This window comes from Lissotriton vulgaris, unplaced genomic scaffold, assembly GCF_964263255.1.
Source record: "Lissotriton vulgaris unplaced genomic scaffold, aLisVul1.2 SCAFFOLD_518, whole genome shotgun sequence".
Lineage (NCBI taxonomy): Eukaryota > Metazoa > Chordata > Amphibia > Caudata > Salamandridae > Lissotriton > Lissotriton vulgaris.
This window is the reverse complement of record NW_028243238.1, coordinates 89,304-112,910: the sequence shown is the minus strand read 5'-3', so window position 1 is coordinate 112,910 and position 23,607 is coordinate 89,304. Positions and strand designations below refer to the sequence as shown.

Sequence of the window (23,607 nt, the reverse complement as noted above, 5' to 3'; positions counted from 1 at the left end):
ATAAATGTCATGAGCAATGCCAATAGCTCTACCTTTAATAATGCCGAGACCATTGCATTGTAAATGCTTGTTTAATTTCTTATAGAAACACTAAACAGGATAGAAATAAACTGTAAAAAAACAAGCCAAAAAAAACAAACGGGAGGAACTCTCCGCCCCCCCAAAAAAATTAAGAGATTATTTTTTTTACTGCATCGAAAAACTCAGGACAGAAGAGATTAAGTGCAACAAGCATGCAGCAGTTTGCTGAGCGAGTGACAATGCCATGGAGTTGCCCAAAAGATGTTGCAGAGCTGGACTCCCCTGATGCACTAGCTCTCTCCCAAATCATGCTATTGTGCACTCTAGCATGGATTGCCTTGAGGTGCTTCCACATGCTGCTAGTACAGTGAGAGAAATTTTTAACAGCCTCTCTTGACAAATGCGTGCCACAAATGGTACATTTGATGTACTTGGAAGTCACTTTTTCCCCTGAAGGGATAGTGAAGAGTTTCCAAACATCCCTTTGGTTTTTAGGTGGTGTAGATTGTTCTTCCTCCTCTTGAACAAACTGTGGATCTTCCTTTGGCTGAGGTTGAAGCTTCTGCCATCTCTCCAAAGAAGAGACAACCACTCCTGAATCCTCTTTGAACAGAGTTCAGTAGAGAAAACACTGTTTTAGGCGTGGCTGCCATCTATATGGCCGGGGTACAAAAGTACACAATCAAAAGGCTAGTTTGTCGGTGTCATTTTGAGAATTTGTGAATCTGGTCCATAGATTCGTGATTTCACGTAACTCTTAAAATTACTACATAAAAAAAATCTTATCTAGAATACCATATACATACTTCGATATATATTGACCCTGATGTCATGAATCAAAGTAGAGGCACGTGCATAGTTAAAATATTGTTTTTAATTTTTGTCGACACCGCAGTTCCAGAAACACAGATTCATTTTGATCACGTGATTGGAACAAAAACCATAGTGTACACCCAGTCTACGGTTGCAGGTTCGTAGAGGTGCCACACATCCGAAAAATGGATGAAATAAATAAATAAATAAAACTAATTTACAAGAAACGTAATTTTTAGGTTTAAAAAATCAAAGAGTATATTTGGAAATAAAACATATGTATTAAAAAATCATAATATTTTGTACAATACTTAATATTTAAAAAACCTCCATAAATTAATGGAAACAACTAAACATGACATATACATCATACTTTAGAAATAGATTATGAAAAACCTAAGGGTTTCACTGAAAAAAATTAAAGGTGATAAGAACTTTCTAGTAGGAAAATAGAATTACAACTGTAACAAGCATTTACAATGCAATAGGTCTTGCAGCATTAAAGTTTGAGTTACTGGCATTGTAAATGACAATGCTTTGCATTAATTTTGTAATTTTTTTATTTGCAATTGGTATATAAACATTGTTTGTAAATGGTTAGCAGTTGCTTATGCTAAGCAAAGTTGGAAGTAATATAGAGTGCTAGTCTTGCTTGTTATAAGCATGCTGATTTAAAGCGCTCTGATACCTGCGGGTAAAGTTTGCTATATAAAAGTGAAAACTAATAAATAAAAAAAAGCCTACCTGTACCACGTCCCTTCTTATTGACACCGTGAGTAGCCAATGCCTAGGACAAACAGACCCTCAGACACACAGGCTTTGCCCTGTGAAGCTGGAGAGGATACGGCAAAGCCAAACTGCACTACTGCTTCTCCCTGACCATCCTGTCACTTTCTGCACAAAGTCATCTTTTGGCACACTGACACTAAGGCCCAGTCCAGTGAGTTACTTTCTCTAGTGTGAGCACATGGTGGATGCAGTGAGGCGATAGACAGAGCCAAACATTATTTTTTATCAGAAACCAAATAAAAAATACACGGACAGAGAAGAGAGATGCGTGTAGATGTCACCGATCAAATGCAATCGGTAACAGCAGTATTGAATTTGAGTTTTAAGAGGCGGCAAGAGGGCACTCATGGACTTGAGTCACAGCTGAAAAAGATCTTCATGTTAATGTATGGCTTGAAGACTCTGGGCCAGATGTAGGTAAGTTAATTTTACCGATTCATAAATACCAAATTTTAGAGATTCGGTATTTATGAATCAGTAAAATAGAAGGGGGGAGATGTAGAAAGAATCGGTAATTGAATCGGTAAATACCGATTCGGTAATGCCCATTGATTCCAATGGGCTTCAATGCCCATAGGAATCAATGGGCATTACCGAATCGGTATTTACCGATTCGGTAAATACCGATTTTTGCAAGGGTGCAGGGGATGTCACTTTGACAAACTCTAGCACCCCGATTTAAAGCATGTGTGACATGTGGCACACAGACATGCCCTAAGGGCATGTCCGTCTGTCACATGCCATAGGTGTGCATGCACACATGTGCATGCACACCTGGAATCAGTATTTTACCACCCAATTGGATTGGGTGGTAAAATACCGATTCGGTAAGGCCTGTGGGACTCAGAAGAGTCCCACCTACATTTCAAAATTACCGAATCGGTAAAAATACCGATTCTGTAAATTTACCGATTCGGTAAAAATGGGCCCCTACATCTCAAATGACCATTTACCGGTCGGTAACGGCCGAAATCGGCCGTTACCGGTCGGTAAATGGACACCTACACCCGGCCCAATGTTCTTAGTCTATTATGATTGAGTGTGGACTCATTCATCCCTCCCTCCCTCTGGCTGTAGTATGCCCAAAGGAGAAGATTCTGGGTGAGAGGTGTGAGTTTCAACCACTTGTTTCAAACATGATGATGCACACTCCATGGTGCATAAACGAGAGGTGCTGTGACGAGTGCAAGAGACACTTTTAGCATACCGGTTTCCAATTTTGCATAGTTCGTCATCAAGAACTTGAGATAACGACGGTAACAGCCATGCATTAGTGCACTCATTTTTAACAGACTCCACGCCCCACTGCTATTTACAATGTTTTCTTATTTGGAGTCCTAATGCAAGGACATGTTAATGCAATGTGTTTACAACAGGTTTACAACAGCAAATATCAAAACTCAAGGCTCCCTGTGGGTCACAGACAGGAAGACATCAGTGTGTGCCATGGCCCAGATTCATCAGGAAGAATATTGGCTCTGGCATCGTTAGAAGTTGGCCTAACGAGCTGCTACATAGGCTAGTGATGTGGATGTCATGGCTCATGAAATGGTGGTTCACTACAATGGAGTGACAGTCCAGAGGGGTAATGTGTTATTTGTACCAGGGAGGTGGTAGTCCTGGCTGACATTCTGAGGTCTTGGAGATCAGTAAGAACACACCAGGCTGGTCCTTGCACATGTGGTGACCTGAGCTGGGCGCTCCGCCTGGACTTAGGTTTGTCTACTCAGATCAATAATATTACCTCTTCCTCCAATCTTGCCTCTTGAAACCCATCCACAGTGGTCCAGACTGCGAGCCTCTCCCACCGGCCCTACTGCAACACTTGTTGAGTCGTTTTTCTCAGCTGAGCAGCTACCTCTTTGATTATGCTTATTAGAAACAACAAAAAAGAGCCCTGCCTCTCCGGTCGTTGTTGTAGTTAGCTTTGGCAGAATAATAATTTTAGCAGTATCTCGTTATCCAACCCGGGGAATGTGTTCATTTGCAGTACACCTGATGACACATAGTGGGCCATAATGCAACGTTCGCGGTGCCTAAAGCTCTGTACAGGGATAAAGATTTTTTTATGTAATTTTATTTGAGAAGATCCTGATTTTGTGCCTTCCAAATTAAGCAGTAAGTCGTTTGCATTCGGCCTCTGATAGTTCCTATTCTTTTGAAGAGCCTCCTGAATGAGGGAGAGAAATTAGAGATGTGCGATATTGTCAGAACAAACGGCTTGCGACTTCGAACATTTCTTCAAACATTTTACTCTAATTAAAAGAACTGTGTGTATACAAGCGGGTTAGCAGCACAGGGACTCTTCAAATAACGGAAGTTCCGGTACTCAGCGCCCTCTGATTTATAGCACTGCACGCACCTCTTTGTAGTCGCACGGTTTTCCATCTCTCCTCACTCCCTGAAGACTCCGGATGGGACTCCCATGAGCAGTGAAAGGAGATGATGCAGCAGAGCGGCTGCAGCTGTGTCTCCTGTGCCACTTACCTCACAGTGGGAGAGCCGAAATATTCACAAACTTCAATGATTGACAGGACATTCAGCTGCAGGGCCTCCGCTGGCAATTCGAGACTTCAGATGTCTTCGTGTAGTATGAAACCCTACAAACATGCAGGACTACTCAGGTGCAATCACAAATTCTAGACAGAACAAGCCCTGCATGGGCCCGAAACCGCGGTGGGAGCGCACGAGACGCCGTCGCCGTGCACGTTGGCTGTCCCGGCGCAAACTGTGGATCGCAGAGAAGACACGCCAAGCCTGCTGCCGCCGAGTGACCCGTTGCGGAGGGAGAGGGACATGAGAGAAGAGCCCGGTGAGTGAGGGGAGAGTGGGGGGAGAGGGTAGAGTGAGGGGATGTGTGTGCGCGCAGCGACGGGGTTTCTCTATGTGTATGTGTGTGTGTGAGTGCAGCGGCAGGGGTGTGTGTGTGTGCGTGCGTGCGTGTCTGTTTACAAGGAGCCATGGGACACAGGAGATGGTTAACACACACGCGCGACCTGATCCGGTTGCGCATGCACATCACTTGTCTCCTGTCTCCCTTGACTCCTTGTAAGCAGAACTGATTACAATAGAGTCTCGCAGCGACGATCGCTTCGCAATCCGTTCGCAGGTGCGAGACCTAAAAATCCAAACGTTACAGAGACATTAGAGTTCAGCTCAGATTTCACATGTACACAACCATAGAAATTCAGCAGTTCTAGTTACATGAGCTAACTATAACTTACGTCCAGCAAAGCACTGTTTATGACCTCATATACATCATCACTTGACATGGTCAGTGACATCACTGCTAACATCTCAAATGACATCATCCACAGAACTACTCCCACCCCCATTCAACCTCTCATATGTCCACTCACACCCATTCACACACAACCACTCACTCATCCATATAGCCATACATATACTCATTAACTTACCCATACAGTCACTCACACAATCACTAGCTCAGCCATACAGCTACCTGTTCAACCAGTCACTCACCCATACAATCACTCATACAGCCATACACTCACAAGCCTCTCAACATTCATTCACCCATACAAGCACTCACACAACCACTTACATACCCATTCACACATCCATATACACACTTCAATATCTGCACATCCATACAGCAATTAACACAGACAGCCACTCACCAAACCAAACAAACTCATACAGCCATTCAAACATTCATTCATTCATTCATTCATTCATTCACCCGTAGTCACTTATGTGGAAGTATAACTAACGGAGGACACATTCATTTTGTATATGATGTTCCTGTATTGCAACATGTATTTTTTCGTTTCCCACTTGTCTTGTTGCGATATGTATGGTTTGTATACCAGCATACTGTATTGAGCACTATTGTCTTAAATGTTTTAGAATATGTAATAAATTTGTGAAAACATTTTCAGATATTGTTTTTTTACATATGACCATTCTTCTTTTTCTCTATCTTTACTATATTGTAGCTTAGCTGGTTCAGGTCTGTTGGGCTGCCCATGTGGCTGGAAATATGTCGATTACTTCAGCCACGGTCCAACGAGGTGTCGATCTTCGCAGCCACACAGCAGAGCATGCGTCAGTGTGGTGGTCTCGGACTTCAGAGACCAGTGGGTTGAACTCCGGTTGCTGCGGTTCTTCAGGCCGCAGGCATGTGCTAAATCGATTTCTTCAGCAGTATGGCAGTGATGTATGGAAATGTCTCCTGCATGGCAGTGCTGCATCAGCAAAACAGGCACTGGAAGGGGGAAGTGTCGATTTTGTAGGGTTTTGCAGCTTTTTGTAGCAGGAAACACCTCCAAGGCTCAGAACCGGAATTGCCACCACTTGGCAGATGAGTCTTTGATTGCCCTGAGACTTCTTAACAGGAGGCAAGAACACACACACACGCCCTTAGGGAACGTGGATGCATTGCTAAGTTCAATCCTTTTACTCGCCAAAGCAGAAGCAGCAACTACAGGCCAACCCAGCAAAGCAACACACAGCAAAGGGACAGTAAAGCTTTTCTCCTTGGCAGAGGCTCCTCTTGACCCTGAGGTGTACAGTTCAATGTATTGCTACCAGATTACCCTTTAAAGCCTCTATACGGTGAAGGAGATTTGGGTAATGGATATTAGAGATGCAAGACCCCAACCGGGGGTATATTGATCAGCCTGGTCTCAACACACTTTCGTCACACATTCATCAATAGTCCAGGTTCTGCTGGATTACCTAATTGGCCTTCCGTCAGCGGAACAGATAGCAGACCAGGCTGATCAAAATTCCCCCAGATAAAGTCTTACATCTACAATCCCAAGATAGGTCTATTTCTTGGCTTTTTATGAATGTGTATATAGTTCTAATATTAATAATCCTGTATGTCCTGCTAAAGCCTATTGACTTGCAGGCAAGCAGTCGGTTGAAACATGCTGACATTAAGCAGGGTGACAGACAGACTACTAGTCAGTCACTCATCCTCCTCATCTATTTTTAATCCGATTTTTGATACCCTCCAATAAAAGAACAACATTTGGGTTTACTCAGAGGGATTTTTACTAAATATCTGGAACCCAGTTATGCCAAGTAATTATTAGGAACCCCCTCACTTAGAGTGGAGTGCTCTCCGATACTACTCTCTTATCAAAGTGGGGTGAGTTCACCTATGATGACCCACAACCGTGTGGATGAGGTCTCCTAATACAATATCTACTCTGTTGTTCCGATGACTAGGTCGCTGAAGCAGAGATTTTTTTAAATTTTGTTTTTTACTATCATTGCATCTTTAGCAATTTAATGGTACAGTTTTGGCCAACTTCATGGGTGTCAAAACACTTTAGTCTTGATAACCCAATGCTATTGCTTACATGAGAATACAATCCAAACCGAATATGAAACTAACTAAACTGAGCCTCTTACAAATAAAAGATACTTCCCAGAGGGGGGAAATATTTAGCTCTTTGCGTCCCTACATTTTGTTACAGAGCATGATAAAGGAAAGCCACTCTTGAGTCTGATACACTTGGCTCTCTTGCAGTTGATCACAGACCCTGACTCACACTGCTTAGTGTCTGTATATATAATGCAATGATGGCTGTAAGAACAGGGGTGGATAACAAGACAAGAAAGCTCTGTGACGGAGTCCTTTGTTATTGCAATATCTGATGACCAGTGGGCTTCTTGCTGCACACACTCTTCAAATAGTATTATACAGCTATCCACAAGGTACATTACATAGAAATGGGCATGGTATAATTTATCCTGGATGTAGACACCCCATGTGTGAGGTACCATTACTCGGAGGCAGATTTAATTTGGAGACTTGCTGGCAGTGCATTTCCCCCAAACTCCCAGAGCTGTCAATTCTGACTGGGTACGACCTTTGTCCCTAACCTTTAAAAGATTAGGTCAATGATGTCCCATCCTCATTATGTAGGTTTCACACACACGGTTTTGAGAACTCAAAGGAAGGAATTAGGTAGCCAGGGAAAGGGCCCACAATCTGTCATCACTGAATGGGTAGGAGATGTGGTTTACTCTAATGCAGACCCCTATAGCACTCTGATACCCCTTGACCGAGAGACATAAGAGCTCACTTTCATATTTAACATGAGGAAAACTGAACTAATCCGTGATATGCACTATTCTGATAACCTTTTGGTTTGCATAGCATCGGACTGATATGCTGCAGAATGGTATTTTGTAGGCAATTCTGACATTTCTTGAATAAAAGTTGCATTCACTTTTTTGCATCCACAGCCAGATACTACTTGATGCACCAGAAACTGCACACTCCAGTAATTGCTGAAAAGATAAATGCATCATCCTTGCGGCAAGCTGACTGTGCAATATGCAATTATCAGGGCATTTGGTTTAATATTTGTCATTAACCCCTCACTGTGGGGAGTTTTGTTATTTTCCCTTACTGACAATGAAAGGAAAACGTTTTAAAAAGAACCAATGTTCCGAGTTAACACTGCTTTATTCCCTCTTCCTGCTCTTTCAAAACATAAAACATTTTTATTAATATTCTTACAATTACCAACATTTCAGTAATTTTAACAACTTTATCTCTTATTTTGAACTTTTTTTGTCCAAATTGGAGCTGCGAATCGTTCTGAGGCATATACGTATTTAAATGTGTCAGATTATTCATCAAAACAGCTTTATTTCAAGTTCGTGTTTTTTTACTTTAGACATTTTTCAGTCTGGGTTAATCAAATCACTCTTAAAAAACTACAAAATAGTTTTTGGTAACATAATCCAAGTCAGGGTGATTTACAGGTGCTGCTAGCCCTACTAACACCTTGTCTACCGAGAAACAATTATAAAATCCCTTTCTTAATCATCATACCATGCAATACTCTTAAAAGTAAACAGATTTGAAAGTGTATACATAGTCAATTCATTCTTAGGCATTACTGGACATGTCAATGCTAAGAACCTTTTTTACTTTGTGCCATTTACTATTAAGCAAACAGATAACACTCAGAGTACTAAATGCTTGAATGTTCTAGTCAGTTACGTTTAGAAAGACTGCTATAGTAACTGTGACAGGCATTTCTATAGCGGTCATGGACACAATAATGAACCTATACTTGGCAACAGCTTAAATAACCCCTTTCTTCTGAATACAAGCAACTTTACTTATATGGATTGTGATTTTTTAAAAGTGCAATCTTTCGCTCACTGCAAGTACAACTGACACCATTTTTTAAATGCCACTATAAAGTCTCCAAACTTAAGTCAGGGACACAATGACTGCTAAAACACAAGTTAATCAAATCTATTTGAATTCTATATTAGTTAAATACATAAGCATGCACCCACACGTATTGAATGCTAATCAAATATAGACTAAAACATTCACATGGCAGAAGAATAGTTATTTATTAAAATATCACAGACAAAAATAGCACATTAAGGCAGTTTATCCTCAACTACTGTTTTTTCTTTACAGTAAGTTTTTCTTCACACCTTCACAAATAGTTTTCGATGTGGTCAGTAGTGAACTTTTTTCCCTTCTACTAATTTATTGTGGAGACAGTTTGAATAGAGGTAAATGGACATCAATAACATAGCATTAAATCACATTTGTTTCAAAGCCAAATTAGTAAACTAGTTTTGAAAAAAAACCATATAGCTGACAATCTTGATTCTACTGCACACAACGGGCAGCTGCAATTGTGCTGTAGATGAGACATTCACATATGGTGGCACTGCCATAAAGCAGCTTTCTAGCTGCAGAAACTATTAGGACGAATAAATATTCACCAATGCCCAAAAAAAGCACTGCACAAAACGTCAGAATTAAATTAGATCAGATCAGTATTAGCTGGGATCACTTACCAGAAACTGCAAGTAATCACACTATGCCACAAGGACTAGTCTAGGACCATGGCATGATCCTGGATTGGAGAATTTAAAAAAATGTGCATCCTTATGTATATCATGTTCATACTTATTTTTTTAAGTATTTATGACATATGAAAATATGTTCAGTTAATTTTCTAACATCTTATCTTTTAGTAGTGTGATACAGTGAGCACTAGGAAATAAGGTTGCAGTGACAAATCCAGGAGAACAGTGTTAAATAACATCACTGTACTAAAATATCTTCTTTCTATTGCACCTTTTCTTTTTATTGCACCACTTAGTGACCAAAATAACTGCAAAAAATATGCACCTATTTTCCTGCTTCTATTTAATAAAGCGGCATAAGACAGGACTACTGCAACACTTTCCAATTCCTTCTTCAATATTTCGGCCACAAACGCAGAAGGAGTTCCATGGACCAATTTGTAGATCCTTAATCTTCATTATCCCATATAACTTTAAGGCAACAGTTTAGTTTCTGGTTTGAAAGAGTTGACAAGAGGCAAACAAATAAAAATCTATGCTTTAATATTTAGGAGCCTTATAAAATGGTCAGTCATTTTCTGTATAAAATTACTTTCCACTTTCTTAATAAATAACTAATAAAAGAAAAAACTGCCAGTCCATGTCGGAGCATATCTGTATAAATTGTGGATTATTTGTATCAAAGTCCATTATTCATCATCTTTTGAACCAGTTTTGGCCAACTATAAATAAAGAAGAATGGCAGTTAGAAACAGTTTATATATTAGCTGTAAATATTTACAAAGGATTTAGCTTGTGCATTTAAATAATTCACTGTACACTCCCAAGTCTACAAACTTCAAAAATATGTGAAGGGCGAATACAAAAATTATACAGTAAATTAGGATGGGTCCTCTGGCAAGAATCCGTACATCTGCCTCAACAAAAAAGAAATACACGGATACATGCATACATGTCCTTTTGCAGATCTTCACAACTTCACTGACATAACAGGTAAACACGTGGTACAACATTTGGTGTGCAACGATTTTATAGATTTAAAATTTAGATACAAAGTATTAAAAAGAGACATGTAATATAGCAGAAATTGCAACTCACTTAGAAAATAAAGAGAGAGGCAAAGGTGTATTCAATCAAAGCCACCGGGAGCTTAGATGGCAGTTTGCACACCATTCCTCTTCTTTAGTTGCTGACTCAACAGTATAGATAGTCTATCCAAAAGTAATTCCTCATTTGTAAAGAAACTACACTTTATAGGACAAAATGGTGTCGAAACAAATGAATTTTATTAATATACTCCAGCACAATATTCACCAGATCGTTCGAATTTATCAGGATCTAAGATTGTGGTCGCTATTGGCCCATTGTTCTGTGCCTGACAGTTCACGTGGCCATCACAATTTTTCCTCTTAAGTGTTAGTTTCTACAAAACAGGATCAGTGCGTTATGCTACCTGCAAGAGGCCAGAATATGCGATGTAATTTGATATATCTTGTACTTTTGTCCACTTCGTTCAATACCGATGCAATAGTGCCGGATATTTTCTCTGGAACAGTCACAGACTGCTGTACAGTTCTCTGGATAGTGACATTAGTTTACAAGTGGTGTCAGAGGGCCTTTGGAACTGCTCATTGTGGAAAAGGATTCCTATTTAGGTCATGATTATTCAATGGGTAGTGTGACCGAGCTAGGAGTTGGTAATGGTTTGGAACTTACATACTATTTGATGAGCAACATTAGCAGTTCACTGTCCATAGGTATGTTTCTGAAGAAATTGTAAAAAAACATTTACAAAAACGGAATGTAGAATCGTAAAATGAACACACAAACAAAATAGTTGATGTTCCTAAAAAATCTGCAGTCTAGATACATCCCTCAAATATATTTAGAAAACTTATACATTAAAGCAACACTTTTTAATTAATCTTGTGGTCTATGGGCAATACAAATCTATGGGACATAGACTGAGTCCTGGACAGCGTATGATATTTGGGTTTCAGCCTTTTACTAGGGCAGAGTTTCTCCATGAGATCAGATGGCACACAGACCTAGTTACAGCAACATCAGTTTTTTAAAGTGACTCTACCAACATAGGGACTACAGGTGCTGATAAGACTTTTGTGTATACCAAAGGTACTTCAAGAACAAGGTCTTTCAGGAGTACCAAACTCTAGGGTTCCAAACCTCACAGGTGGCAAAGGTTTCATCTGTCAAGCACAATAAAATATGTTATATGCTAATGCTTTGCAAGTTATTCGGACACTTGATCCCTGTACATGCATTACAGTTAACTGCGAAAACCTAGCAAGAATGTCGGCATACCACATTATTTCCTTATGCAAAAAACTTTAATTAAAGCCCAGCAAAATTTGCAACTTGAAAGGTTGTTTTATGTACTCACATGCTGATATCGCAATCAATTTAAGAGCAGCAAAGTAGGGATATGGAGGGGGAAAAAAAAACACAAAGTTAAAAAATAGTTTGTAGTAGACTGCATAGAATAAATGGTTGTGACTATTTGAATATCATTACACTTCTACAAATGACAATACCTTAATGACATCTACCCAGTTCCATCCTCGTGGTAACTCCCCTTTGTGATCTGCAAATTAAAAACACAGATTTGATTGAAAAGTAAGATTTTTTAATCGTGAATATATTGCAGTACTAGTTATAAATTCATAACCAAAGAATGTTTAGTACCGTCAGCTAATTGGGGGCTCTAGCTCACGGAATGTATGAAGACAAAGATCTTAAACCGAAAACAAACCTAGAATGCGCGGATGCGATACCCTAACATTTAGACGTAACAAGGAATTTATGCTTTAAAACAAGGATGACCCAGGTAGGAGGTCAATATTTAACAGGATCATGATTATATTTCATGTACATTTAGCTCCCTCAGACAAAAAGAAAAACTGTGTGATCAATAATATATTTTAACAGACTTAGCAACCATATCAGGGGACTGTACCCCTGTTACTTTAGAAGCTCTTCTATACGAAAAACGCACACAATCACACAAAGGCTCTGGAAAGTTTACAAAAAGATGCAACTGAAGCCAGGCTTTTGCAAAACTTGCTATTTTTGGGTGTTTCCTATGCTGCACACTAAAGCCCTGCCCACTCACATCCAAGCTAATCTAGTCGGCATCAAAAAGATAACAGATGGGACTATGGCACTGGTAAGCTGTAGGGCGCGGAGGGGGGGGGTCTGAGGGGGTTTTTCCAGGACGGCTTCATGTCACAAGTGGACACAATGCTCCAGTAAGGCCCATTCATTTCACACTCATATCTCCTGGAAGTTGTTACTTCGCTTTACATTAATTCAGCCAATGGGACTCATGCACAAGATAGCACTAATGATGAGGAACACTGTTTACCAGTTGATTTGGTGGATTTAATATCTCTGGAAGAGGGAAAAGAGAGAGAGGGAAAAGAGAGAGAGGGAAAAGAGAAAGAGAGAAAGAGAGAAAGAGAGAAAGAGAGAAAGAGAGAAAGAGAGAAAGAGAGAAAGAGAGAAAGAGAGAAAGAGAGAAAGAGAGAAAGAGAGAAAGAGAGAAAGAGAGAAAGAGAGAAAGAGAGAAAGAGAGAAAGAGAGAAAGAGAGAAAGAGAGAAAGAGAGAGAGAGAGAGAGAGAGAGAGAGAGAGAGAGAGAAGAGAAAGAGAAAATGCCAGATATATGCGCTTGGCGGGAAGATATGCAAATAAAGCTTGTCCATGTTAAGAGCCTTGAACCCAGCACACTTCATTGATTACTGTTGCAGCGAAACCAACCTGTCTTATCTGCTAACTTCCGTTTCTGAGATTTTGACAACTGCTCCTTTTTATCCTTTTTCTTGTTCGACGAAACAGAGTTTACAACAGAATCCTCATTTCCAATTGAAGTCTACAGTAGAAGGTATACATAAAAACATTTACGGAAAACAAGTTTTGATAACTAGAGAAATACAACATTTAAATGATGCCCCAGACCTGTGTAGGAGCTCGTATATCAGAGAAGAGATCCAAAAGGTCTTCACAGCAAGTCACAATAAATGGAAAATAAACATTGAAAGGACAATCTTCTCTGTGGTAGTCTTAGCTAAGGCAAAGTTAATATGGTATCAAAGCTTAAGTGGACAACTTTTTTCTCCAACTACTGCAAACACTGCAGCAAAGTGCTTTGGTTAGGAAACGTCACAAATCAATAATTTCTATCATATTTCATAGACTTCATTAACAGAACAAAGAGTAAAATATATACTCGCCACAGCATTGACATAAGGTTGGTGATCTTCCATAAACTGTTCTTTGTTATCCTTGGCATATTCAAACAGTGTGTATGTCATGGAGGTCCCTAGATTAGCTTCAACCTGTTCCAGTAATTTATCTAATATGCTTTGTTTAACAGCTGGTGATCTGTAAGGAATGCAAAACAGAATGCTTCATTAACGGAGACCATATCAACCAAAGTTTACTAAGAGGTCTGCAGGAAGGAAGAGAGTTAACTTACATACTATTATTAAAGAAAGCGTTCATAGATATGTTGGGTGCAGTTTCCGGGTACGTTTCAGGCCAGGCTATGTCCACAAGGAAGGCTTTAGGATCGCCATCATCACCTACCTAAATGAAAACAAATTAAGATGGGATAAAAGGACAAACAAAAAAAAGAATATTTTATTTAGAAGGCATTCATGCCGGTGATGAAGACTAGCAAAACTAACCAAATGCTTGACAGAAATAGATCTACAGAAATGCACTCATGCAAAAGAATCGTAAATCACATATGTAAGTGGTCTTGTAACTTTCATGAATATCACACACATCACTTGTACAATTAAGAATTGTCATTTAAATTGAGAACTCAAAAGCAATCAAACATTCTTGTGCTTTGTTGTTAGGCACTGCCAGGTCCGCAGTACTTCACATAGCATGCTTTTCTTGGGTTTCAAGTAACAGCAGGGCTATATGGTAACTGGCATATGTTTGTGTAAATATGAAATGGAAAGGTTTGCTATACATCAGGCGCGGTGCGTCCATTGGGGTGTTGGGGCGTAGGCCCTCCCGCCCGCAGCTCCCTAGGCGTCTCTGAATTTAAGTAAACTGAATCAGTTTACAGTTCAAAGACGCAGAGGGTGAACTGACAATCATGTCAGTCAGCATGACGTCGGGCCGCCCACCCCCTTCAGATGAAGGGGGTGGGCGGTCCGGCGTCATGTTGACTGACATGATTGTCAGAGTCAGACCAGGGGGCAGGCAACAGGCAGCAGCACAAGTGCGCCTGAGTGGGGAAGGTCAGCAAATATTTGCACCGTGCCCAGTCATGCTCACTAGTGTGTACTCTGGCTGGCGCATGCCCATTAGGAGAGCGAGGGTTGAGCAAAGACTCAAACCTTGCTCTCCTAATGGGCAGGCGGGCGTGTAGTAACCGTGCCCCAAGCCAATCCTGGTGCTGCTGGCAGCGCTAGGATTGGCTGAGGGGTTGCCAGTCCACTCCAGTGCCATTCGTGAAGGCGCCAAGGGGAGCAGAGGTGACACGGACCGGCTGTGAGGTACGTTTTCTGTTTTATATAATTTAATTCCCCTGCACCCCATCTAACTGTAATGTGTAGTCTGTGCAGTTTAAATAAGCTTCATTGTCTGGATCAGTGAGCCACTGGTTCTGTGCACTGACTGACTGATGTTTGCACTTTGTCCTTACTGTTGCGATTCCTCATCCTGGGGCCGGTTGCTCGACCCCGGTCTGGCAGTGCGAGGAGTGGTGCTAACAGGGGGAACAATTGAGTTGGGTCCAGGTGGCCTTTGGCCCAGTCAGGCGGACATGCTCCCGTCGATGTTTGTATGCGCCTGCGACGAAAGCACTTACAGTAACTCCGGCTCCCTCTCGGCTCTCTGCTGAATAACTTGTCTTGGCAGCTGCTATGGGGCATGAGTTCCTGATTCCTCTCCTCACACTCAAACAGGCACACAACAGTTCCTTCAATGGCCCGCTATGCTTCTTTGTCCACCCCGCCTCCTGGACATGCTGTAAAGTCCAGGACAGCTGTACAGCTTCACCCAGTTCAGAGTTACCGCAGGGGTGGCCGTGTTGCATGGTTCAGACATATGATGACGTCGGGTTAGCGGTAAGTGCGGGCCATTATACCGTCCCTCTATAACACAGAGGCTCCGATCTAGTGGCTGCTCAGGCGAGAGGCTTTGGGATGTCCTGCGTGCCTTGGCCCAGATTGTGACGCGCCGGGGTATATATTGTTCAGGTCGAGCTCACTTGAGCATTACCATGAAGTATTAAATAAGGTTTACTCAAAAGAAACGTAGGCCTCGGTCATTGCATATTTGCATATTTGCATATTTGCATGTGAATTATTGCTCGCTTGACAAGTAGTTCAGAGCGCGGACCTAGATTTAAAGCTTGCATTTCCTACCAGCCTGGGAGGGGAACATTAGGCCTGCTGCTGCCAAGGGCTCCACGTCTGTTGGAGCTCCCCCCTCAATGACTGATTCAGTAACAAATAGAAGTGATTTGTGGCGACTCCTGTGGGACATGAATGCCATACTGAAGCTGTGATCTGTATATCTGTGCTTAACAATCATTGGACATGATGACAAATACATTTCAGCAGTGCTTATGTGCGCATAAAAACTATAAAGTCAGTACAAACGTAGAAATCTACTACTGTTTTGAAAGGACGTTATCTCACAAACAGAAGAGTAATCCGAAATAATTGTGCGATTTGGTGCATTTTTGCTGCTATAGGCTACAACTGAGGGTGATTTTTTTTTGCACTTTTGACCTAGACAGAAGTAGCTTTTGGAGGCCAGCATAGGTTGAAAAATAATTATAAACTAGCATTCTTCCCCTTCCAAATGATGTACTTTCTTTCTCAAATACTTCTGAAATACACGCCCCTGATGCATAACGGCTTCCGAGGGGAAACATTACCAATCAGTATATGGAATTTAAAGATGTCTTGTCATTGGCAACGAGACATAACCGAATGATTGCGAACAGTTGCAGTACACTTTAGGTTTCGCCTATTATCATTCGCTTGCGAATGTAATAGGCGAGAATTCAAGTGCTCCATCGACTCGTCAAACCACTGTGGTTTTTTCACAGTGCATGTGAGTCACGTGACCACTAAAGCGGGTCACGTGACCACACAAGCACGCGCATCTCCCTAATCCGCCTGCCACACTTCTCCTCCCCTCACTCGCATTTCCGCCCCCCACCCACCAGGCTCTCCCGCCCCCATCCGGCTTCCCTCCGCGCATCTTCCTAATCCGCCTGCCACGCGTTTATCTTTAACAATGGCTGAGGCTCCTTTCATTTCTCTGGCTCGGCTTGTTTTTCTTTGGCATTCATCTCCAAGCGCGAGCAAAATGCTTTCACTTTCGCGCTTACTGAAGCTTCCACAGCCGTCCACTGGTGAAACACTCCTCCGGACACAGTGCTTCATCTTTTTTTTTTGCTTCCTTTATTTCATCGGTTGGCAATATGTTTTTTTAATTATTTGTTTAGAATGCAGCGTGTTTTGTGTGCTTATAGATGCATTTGCTGCTGCCAGTTTAAAGTTTCATTAAAGCTGCTTCCTCCTGGTCGTGTCTTCATTTTGAGATGGCTGGTGTGCGCTCTCTGCGAGATGCCTCCCATTTACTGTGCTAACTAAAGCTTCCCCAGCCATCCACTGGTGAAACACTGCTCCCGCCCCCAGCCCGACGCCTCCTAGCACAAACACACACAACGCTTTTAGTGCTGTCACTGCGGATTGTTATCCGAGCGGCGCCAGCATGGAGCCGTGTTCTCTGTGACAAATAACATCCCGCTGTGAGAATACCAGGGTGCTCTCGTGTGTGGCGGGGGGCTTCTGGTAGTGCCACTTCTGCAGCCTAAAGTGACCGGCTTACAGCCTCACCCTGGCTCATTTGAAAGAGGGGGAGGGTATTTCTTCATTACATGGAGGTGGGCCCAGGGGGCACCGCAGTCTGAAGGGTTAGCAGAGAGGGGCTGTTTATGTAACACTGAGACATCCTTGGCACACGAATCACAGTAGGGGAGAAATTTTCAAAACTGATAGTGTTTCATTTTTGTACATTTACAGACCTTCGTGCGTACATCGCCCTCGGTAAAGGCATATATGGGAGAGAGGAACATAGCGCTAGGCGGAGGAAGGGAGACAACATGCACTCTTGGAGAGAGCTGAAACAACTGAAACAAGCATTAACAAGCACTGGCGTTGCCAATAGGTTTCGCATTTGGAAAGTTGGAGCTATTGGTTTTGTAAATGACATTTTATATTTATATATCGTTATTGGCATTGTCAATAACAATATATAAATATAAAATGTCATTTACAAAACCAATAGCTCCAACTTTCCAAATGCGAAACCTATTGGCAACACCAGTGCTTGTTATTGTGTGCTATTACTTTTTTTGTACAACTCCCAGGCTGATGAATTTCTTTGTAACTTTCAAGATGAACTTTAACCGATTCAAAACAGAATCGCTTCGAGAGCCTTCACAAAGCCTGACAAGTGACACCTCTGTTGTGTTTATTTGTGAGCACTAAGGCAGTCTTAATGTGTATGCCTGTGCGTGTTTTCATATTTCGGTGGCCTTCACAGGCGGTGTCTGTTCAGTGTCAGGTCTTTGTCTTCTAGTCTGCCTAACAAGTTGTAAACTGTTAGAAGGCACTGTTATTATCGCAGCCCCTTTAGCCCCTGCAAAATACGTTTAGAGTGTGATATACAGTGACAGAGAACATACATACAAAGGGAGAATATAGTTAAAAAAACTATTTGTGCATCTGAACTCTGTAAAGCACAGTTCTGGAAGTAGTTGCTGTTATCCTGTAGGAGTGTTCCATAGAGTTAATTGGCTCGTGGATATAGGTGTAAGTGTATCGGTGTGCACCAATGAGTCCCTTAAGCTGGGGTTTCTCTTGAATGAAAACATGGGTTTCTCATAAGTGAGCTTGTTAGACGTAAGGACTGGACATATTTTTGTTTATTTTTTTCACGTCATTGGACGATGAATTTTATGTGGTGACACATATAAGCTGGTCTGGCTGTGTTTTTACATGTGCCTCCAAAAGTGCTTCTCTAGGTGTGTTGCGTGCCCTTTTGTTGGCCTTCTCTATGATCTTTTTAGGGTATTTTTTCTTTTGTAGTTTAGTTGTAAGGAGTGCTGCCTCATGTTTGTAGATCTGGAGGTCAGAACAATTTCTACTCACTCTTAAAAACTGACCAACTGGCAGATTTTCCCTGAGTGAGCGTGGATGCGCACTGTTGAACCGTAACAAACTATTCTTGTCAGTTGGTTTAGTATAAAGGGAAGTGTTTGATGCCTTGTGAAATACGCACTATTTAGCATGCAGTTAATGTCAATTTGCGAGCAATCTCACCACCGCACTATATTCGTCATATAGTATTGTCATGTCATGTACAGGTTCTGATGCGAGTGGCAAAAGTTAAAAAGAGATTGAATACTACTAAGTTGCACAGATTGTTGGCACTGGTGGGCTCGTTCTCTTTTAACAAAGCACGTAATTGGGAAACACCAACGTGGAATTCCACAGTTATATTCATACAAGGCTGTAAGTTTTTTCCTGTTTTCTGTTTATTTCTTATATATGGAGACCCACACGTGATAGATAAATTATCTGCCACACACATAAGGAGCAGCTACTCTGCCCTTTTTTCACTGACAGGATAGGGAATTACCTTGACTGCTACCTAGGGTGACCAACCTCAGCCCTGAAGAAAGTCCGGAACCTTTATGGCCGCATACGGACTGAAACATGTTGGCACTAGGGTCTTAGGACCAGAACACTCCTACATTGACCCTATTTTTATGTATTTTAATAACCCTGACAGACCCAATAATAAAGGGAAACCGGGGATCTGTCTGAGGTTTTTTATCTGTATAGTCCCCTTGGTCTTCTATAACTTCAAAGAGCTCCCAACACTGTGGTTGAGCCCACCCAGACTTATAGGCGTCAGAGTGACCCGATGATGAAGCATGACACCACTAGGCTGTGTGAGGGTAACTAAACAAAAAGGAATTATTTCCTTGCTCACCTTCTGGTGAAGTTTCACGATCTCCCTTACTCTCCATCCTTCACGTCCTCCCACTTTAGTGCTTTCTGAGTGACCATCGTCTGGTCAGTTGGAGTAATCTTTTGTGGTATTGTGTAGTTAAATAGGAGGTGTTACTCCTACCCAGTATCTTCACTACCCTCTAGGCATGGAATACATTTTTCAGGAGCCTTTATTGTGTATACATATTATGATAGTCGCCATAGGTACTCAAACTTTTACGCCTCACCACTTTCAAATGTTACCAGCCGCCTCTGGCTAAACAGGGTTCCTTTGTGGAATTTGCAACACTCCTGAGCTCCTTTTTCAATTAGAACAATATGCGGCCATATTTTACTATTCTTTAAACATGCGTTTAACAGGACACAAGATGGGCGAGAGAATGGAGAGAAAAAGTATGTGCACAATATTAGGTAGAATTGTTCAGGTATCCCTCACAAAAACGTTCAGCTTATTCCTTGGTCATTTATATTTTCACTATTGTCTGTTCACAGATATCCAAATTAGCTGTGTAGTATATTTCAGTCCTTCTCTTAAACTTTAAGAAACTGTATGGCTGACTGTCCTAGACTGCACTTTGACTTGACTAAACACCAGCCATGTTTCTCCAGTACTACATCAATGGGCAAAAAACTATTAAAACTCATGATCTCATACTAAATTAAGCTCCTGGAGATATGGTACAGAAAAGAGCCAGTGTATGTGTGGGATGGAATTTAAAAAGTGGGATTAAAACTTGCTTGAAGGTCATAGTTTGTGTCAACAATGGCTTGGGTAGAGAAGCGTAGCTTGGCTACAGTCAAGCAGGCTAGTTTTCTATAGACCTCCTTAAAACGTGCTCCCATTTGGAAATATACCTTCAATACACAAAATTAATTGATTTGTGATCCATAGTCCATTTTGCTTGTAATATATTTGTCAATGATTTGGATGGTGAAGACTGATAAAATGGTGGCGACCAAGAGGTTTTTGTTCCCTTCCGATCTGATGGTGTGCAGCTTGTGGGCCCCTTGGATATCAAACTCTCCTGAACTGCAGGAGATTCTTAGCAAAGACAGATATTTTGGCTGGGTATGACGAGTAGATGAAGCAAGCAATCAAGCAAAGTTCCTGGATGACTAGCTGAAGTTGTATTGTAGAAGGCAAAACAGATCGAGCGTCTACCATTTTGTGGGCAATTGTGTTGTTCTTTTTAACATTCAAGGAAAATAGATCCTAGATATATTCAGTTATCCAGAGTAGAGCAATTTTACAGGGCAGCAGTTAAGGCTAACCATGTGACTGTTACAGCGGATGCCAGCAGATAAAGAGCATAAATGCAAAATGCTTTTATGTTTTCAATTTAAAAAAAGAAAAAAAAAACTACGAAACGTGCTGCAAAACCCCTTGCCACCATGCGATGTGGGATCTAATGGCTGGGGGTTTCTGAAGATTGCTTCTACTTTTTTTCCTCTTGGAGATGTGATCTAGCAGCTAGTTGTATGACGTTACAACGCATACAAAACACAACGACCTATCATTACAACAAAACTATTACAACGCTACATCCATTACAACGCATGCTATTACAACGAATGCCATTACATCCCATATGCTTTTCCAATGCTTACCATTACAACCTAAGTATGGGTAAGTATTTAATTTTATTTATATTATTAAATATTAATATTTTTTTAATTAATGTAATTAATTTTTAATAATAATCTTAATTTTCATTAAGGGCTAACAAATTACTACTTTAACTCCAGGGGGTGTAATAATAGGGTAAGTGTTGGATAGTGTAGTGGTTAAAATTACTATTCTAACTCTAGGGGGGTGTAATAGTAGGGTAAGTGTTGGATAGTGTAGGGGTTAAAATTACTATTCTAACTCCGAGGGGGTGTTCTAGTAGGGTAAGTGTTGGATAGTGTAGGGGTTAAAATTACTATTCTAACTCCAGGGGGGTGTTCTAGTAGGGTAAGTGCTGGATAGTGTAGGGTTAAAATTACTATTCTAACTCCAGGGGGGTGTAATAGTAGGGTAAGTGTTGGATAGTGTAGGGGTTAAAATGACTAAATCAAAATAATTTTTATTAACCTTTTTTATTTTGCATTATTAATAATTTGTAATATTAATTTAATTAATTAAAATAAAATTGAATTCATAATAATTAAAATACTTACTCATACTTACGTTGTAATGGTATGCGTTGTAATAGCATCTGGGATGTAATGGCATGGGATGTAATGGCATGCGCTGTAATAGCATGCATTGTAATGGATGTAGCATTGTAATGGATGTAGCGTTGTAATAGTTTCGTTGTTATGGTAGGTCGTTGTAATAGTTGCGTTGCGATGGGTGTTTCCCCTAGCAGCTATATTGTTTCTCCTCCTGGAAAAGCGATTTAGAAGCAATTTAGTGGCCTTCTTGAAATGGGGAATTTTTTTCTGTGGAGCCAGTGAATCATACAATGTAGGGGAAATGGGCACCATTCAAGTCACTTGATCGAGCACCTGTGCATCTTCCAAAGATGGGCAGACTTGAAGCAGAATTGCTAAAGGCAGTGGAGACGTTTGCATACAGTGTTTTTATTGAAGGACAAACATCACGAAACGGACACTGCTCACAGAATGTTTCTTTGTGCGTTCAGGCTGAAACCATATTATAGAACCAAGGATATGATGGAGTAGGGAGATGGAAACATGCCAAGGCAACAGAACTTGCTTACTTCAAGAGGAAGAGCTCATCTGCGTCGGAACAAAAACTACTACAATCCAAACACCGCCAAGATGCTGCTGCTCTTCTCAAGGTATATAAACACTTTAACATAGGTAAAACTAAAATTAAGCGGGGTGGTACAGACTTCCAAGCACTGAACAAGGGCAGATGTTAAGCTGGAAAAAGGAACCGGGTAAAGAAGTAGGACGGATAAGGCATTTGATGGGTAGTAGAATGAAGCCGGTGCGGAGGAAAGTAGGTAAAGCGTGGAAAGTAGCATAGTAGCATATAGCATATAGTAGCATAAACACAACACAAATGAAGGGTGGCTTGTTGTCCACAGTTGTATTTTTAGGGACACAGCGTGTATGATGCAATTATTTTCAAAGCATATACAGATAAAAGCCACAAAATTGCTCTTTAAAACAAATGTGCAATGTTTTACAGTGCTCTGGATGTGATAGGTAAGGAAGGAGGGAATCGGGGTAAAGTGTTCACGTGTAGGTAGGGGACAGGGAAGTGTGATAGTGACATATATACATCAACTTTATTTGTTGTATACGTTCCCGTGAGTGATAACATTTTCCCAATATCGTACATAACTCAAGAGCGCCCACAATTAATTCTATATGGTGTCTCAGGAGTTTGTATTGCGGTTTTGCCAATGTTTCGACCCCTCAAGTCAGGACAGGTTGTGGTCTTTGTGGTGGAGTCTTCATCAGGACAATGAGAGCACCTATGAGTAATAAAGTAGTGAGTGAGGGTGAGTATTCAAACTGTGTGTGTGCTACTAATGAAAGAGGTAAAAATACCTACTGGTGTATCGGACGGGGGGGACAAGATCCGCCATGCTTGATGTGATAGTTGGCCTTGAAAAGCTCCTAAAGTGAGAGAGGGAAACAGGGACACAACATATGAGGCTGGGTGGTATATCCCAGAGGTAACAGTTGAGGTCACAGAACCGAGGTGGGGTAACTCACTCTAGTAGAAATGGTAGCAGTCCTTAATGACTGATATGTAACTTTGAATACATTTTTATATTTAGCAATAGCAAATCTGCAGCATGGTCCGCTTGCAGACATTCGGAAAAAATCTCCTGGTACCTAGAGTTTGTGTTGCGTTTATACTACTATATAAGAACACATAAACCTTCTGTGAGAGGGGGCATAGGCCAAGGCCTGATTACAGGGGTCTCACCATATTCAAGATAGCGGGGAATGACATTTTTACTTCACCTCGCCTCCCCCACCTTAGGGGTGGGGTTGGCAGAGGAGGGCACACCTATTCTTTTGAATTTATGCTGCCAGTTTTCCCACCCAAAGTGGGGGTGCAAACCAGGGGCTGCCATCTGCTGCTTGCAGCAGAGGCTGGGGGGTCGTATTAC

The 23,607-nt window shown here is 41.2% G+C and overlaps 1 protein-coding gene across 1 annotated transcript in view; it reads right to left on the bottom strand.

The window, feature by feature from the left end:
* Positions 1-8,954: 8,954 nt before the first annotated feature.
* Positions 8,955-23,607, bottom strand: part of LOC147668653 (RWD domain-containing protein 4-like) — a gene marked incomplete at its 5' end in the record, with an annotated part of 86,258 nt that continues 71,605 nt past the window's right edge. Inside the window, 5 exons of the mRNA XM_086948546.1 lie at positions 8,955-10,172; positions 12,003-12,052; positions 13,227-13,338; positions 13,700-13,850; positions 13,945-14,054. Coding sequence (XP_086804672.1) covers positions 10,140-10,172; positions 12,003-12,052; positions 13,227-13,338; positions 13,700-13,850; positions 13,945-14,054 — 456 coding nt within the window. The remainder of the gene's footprint in view (positions 10,173-12,002; positions 12,053-13,226; positions 13,339-13,699; positions 13,851-13,944; positions 14,055-23,607) is intronic.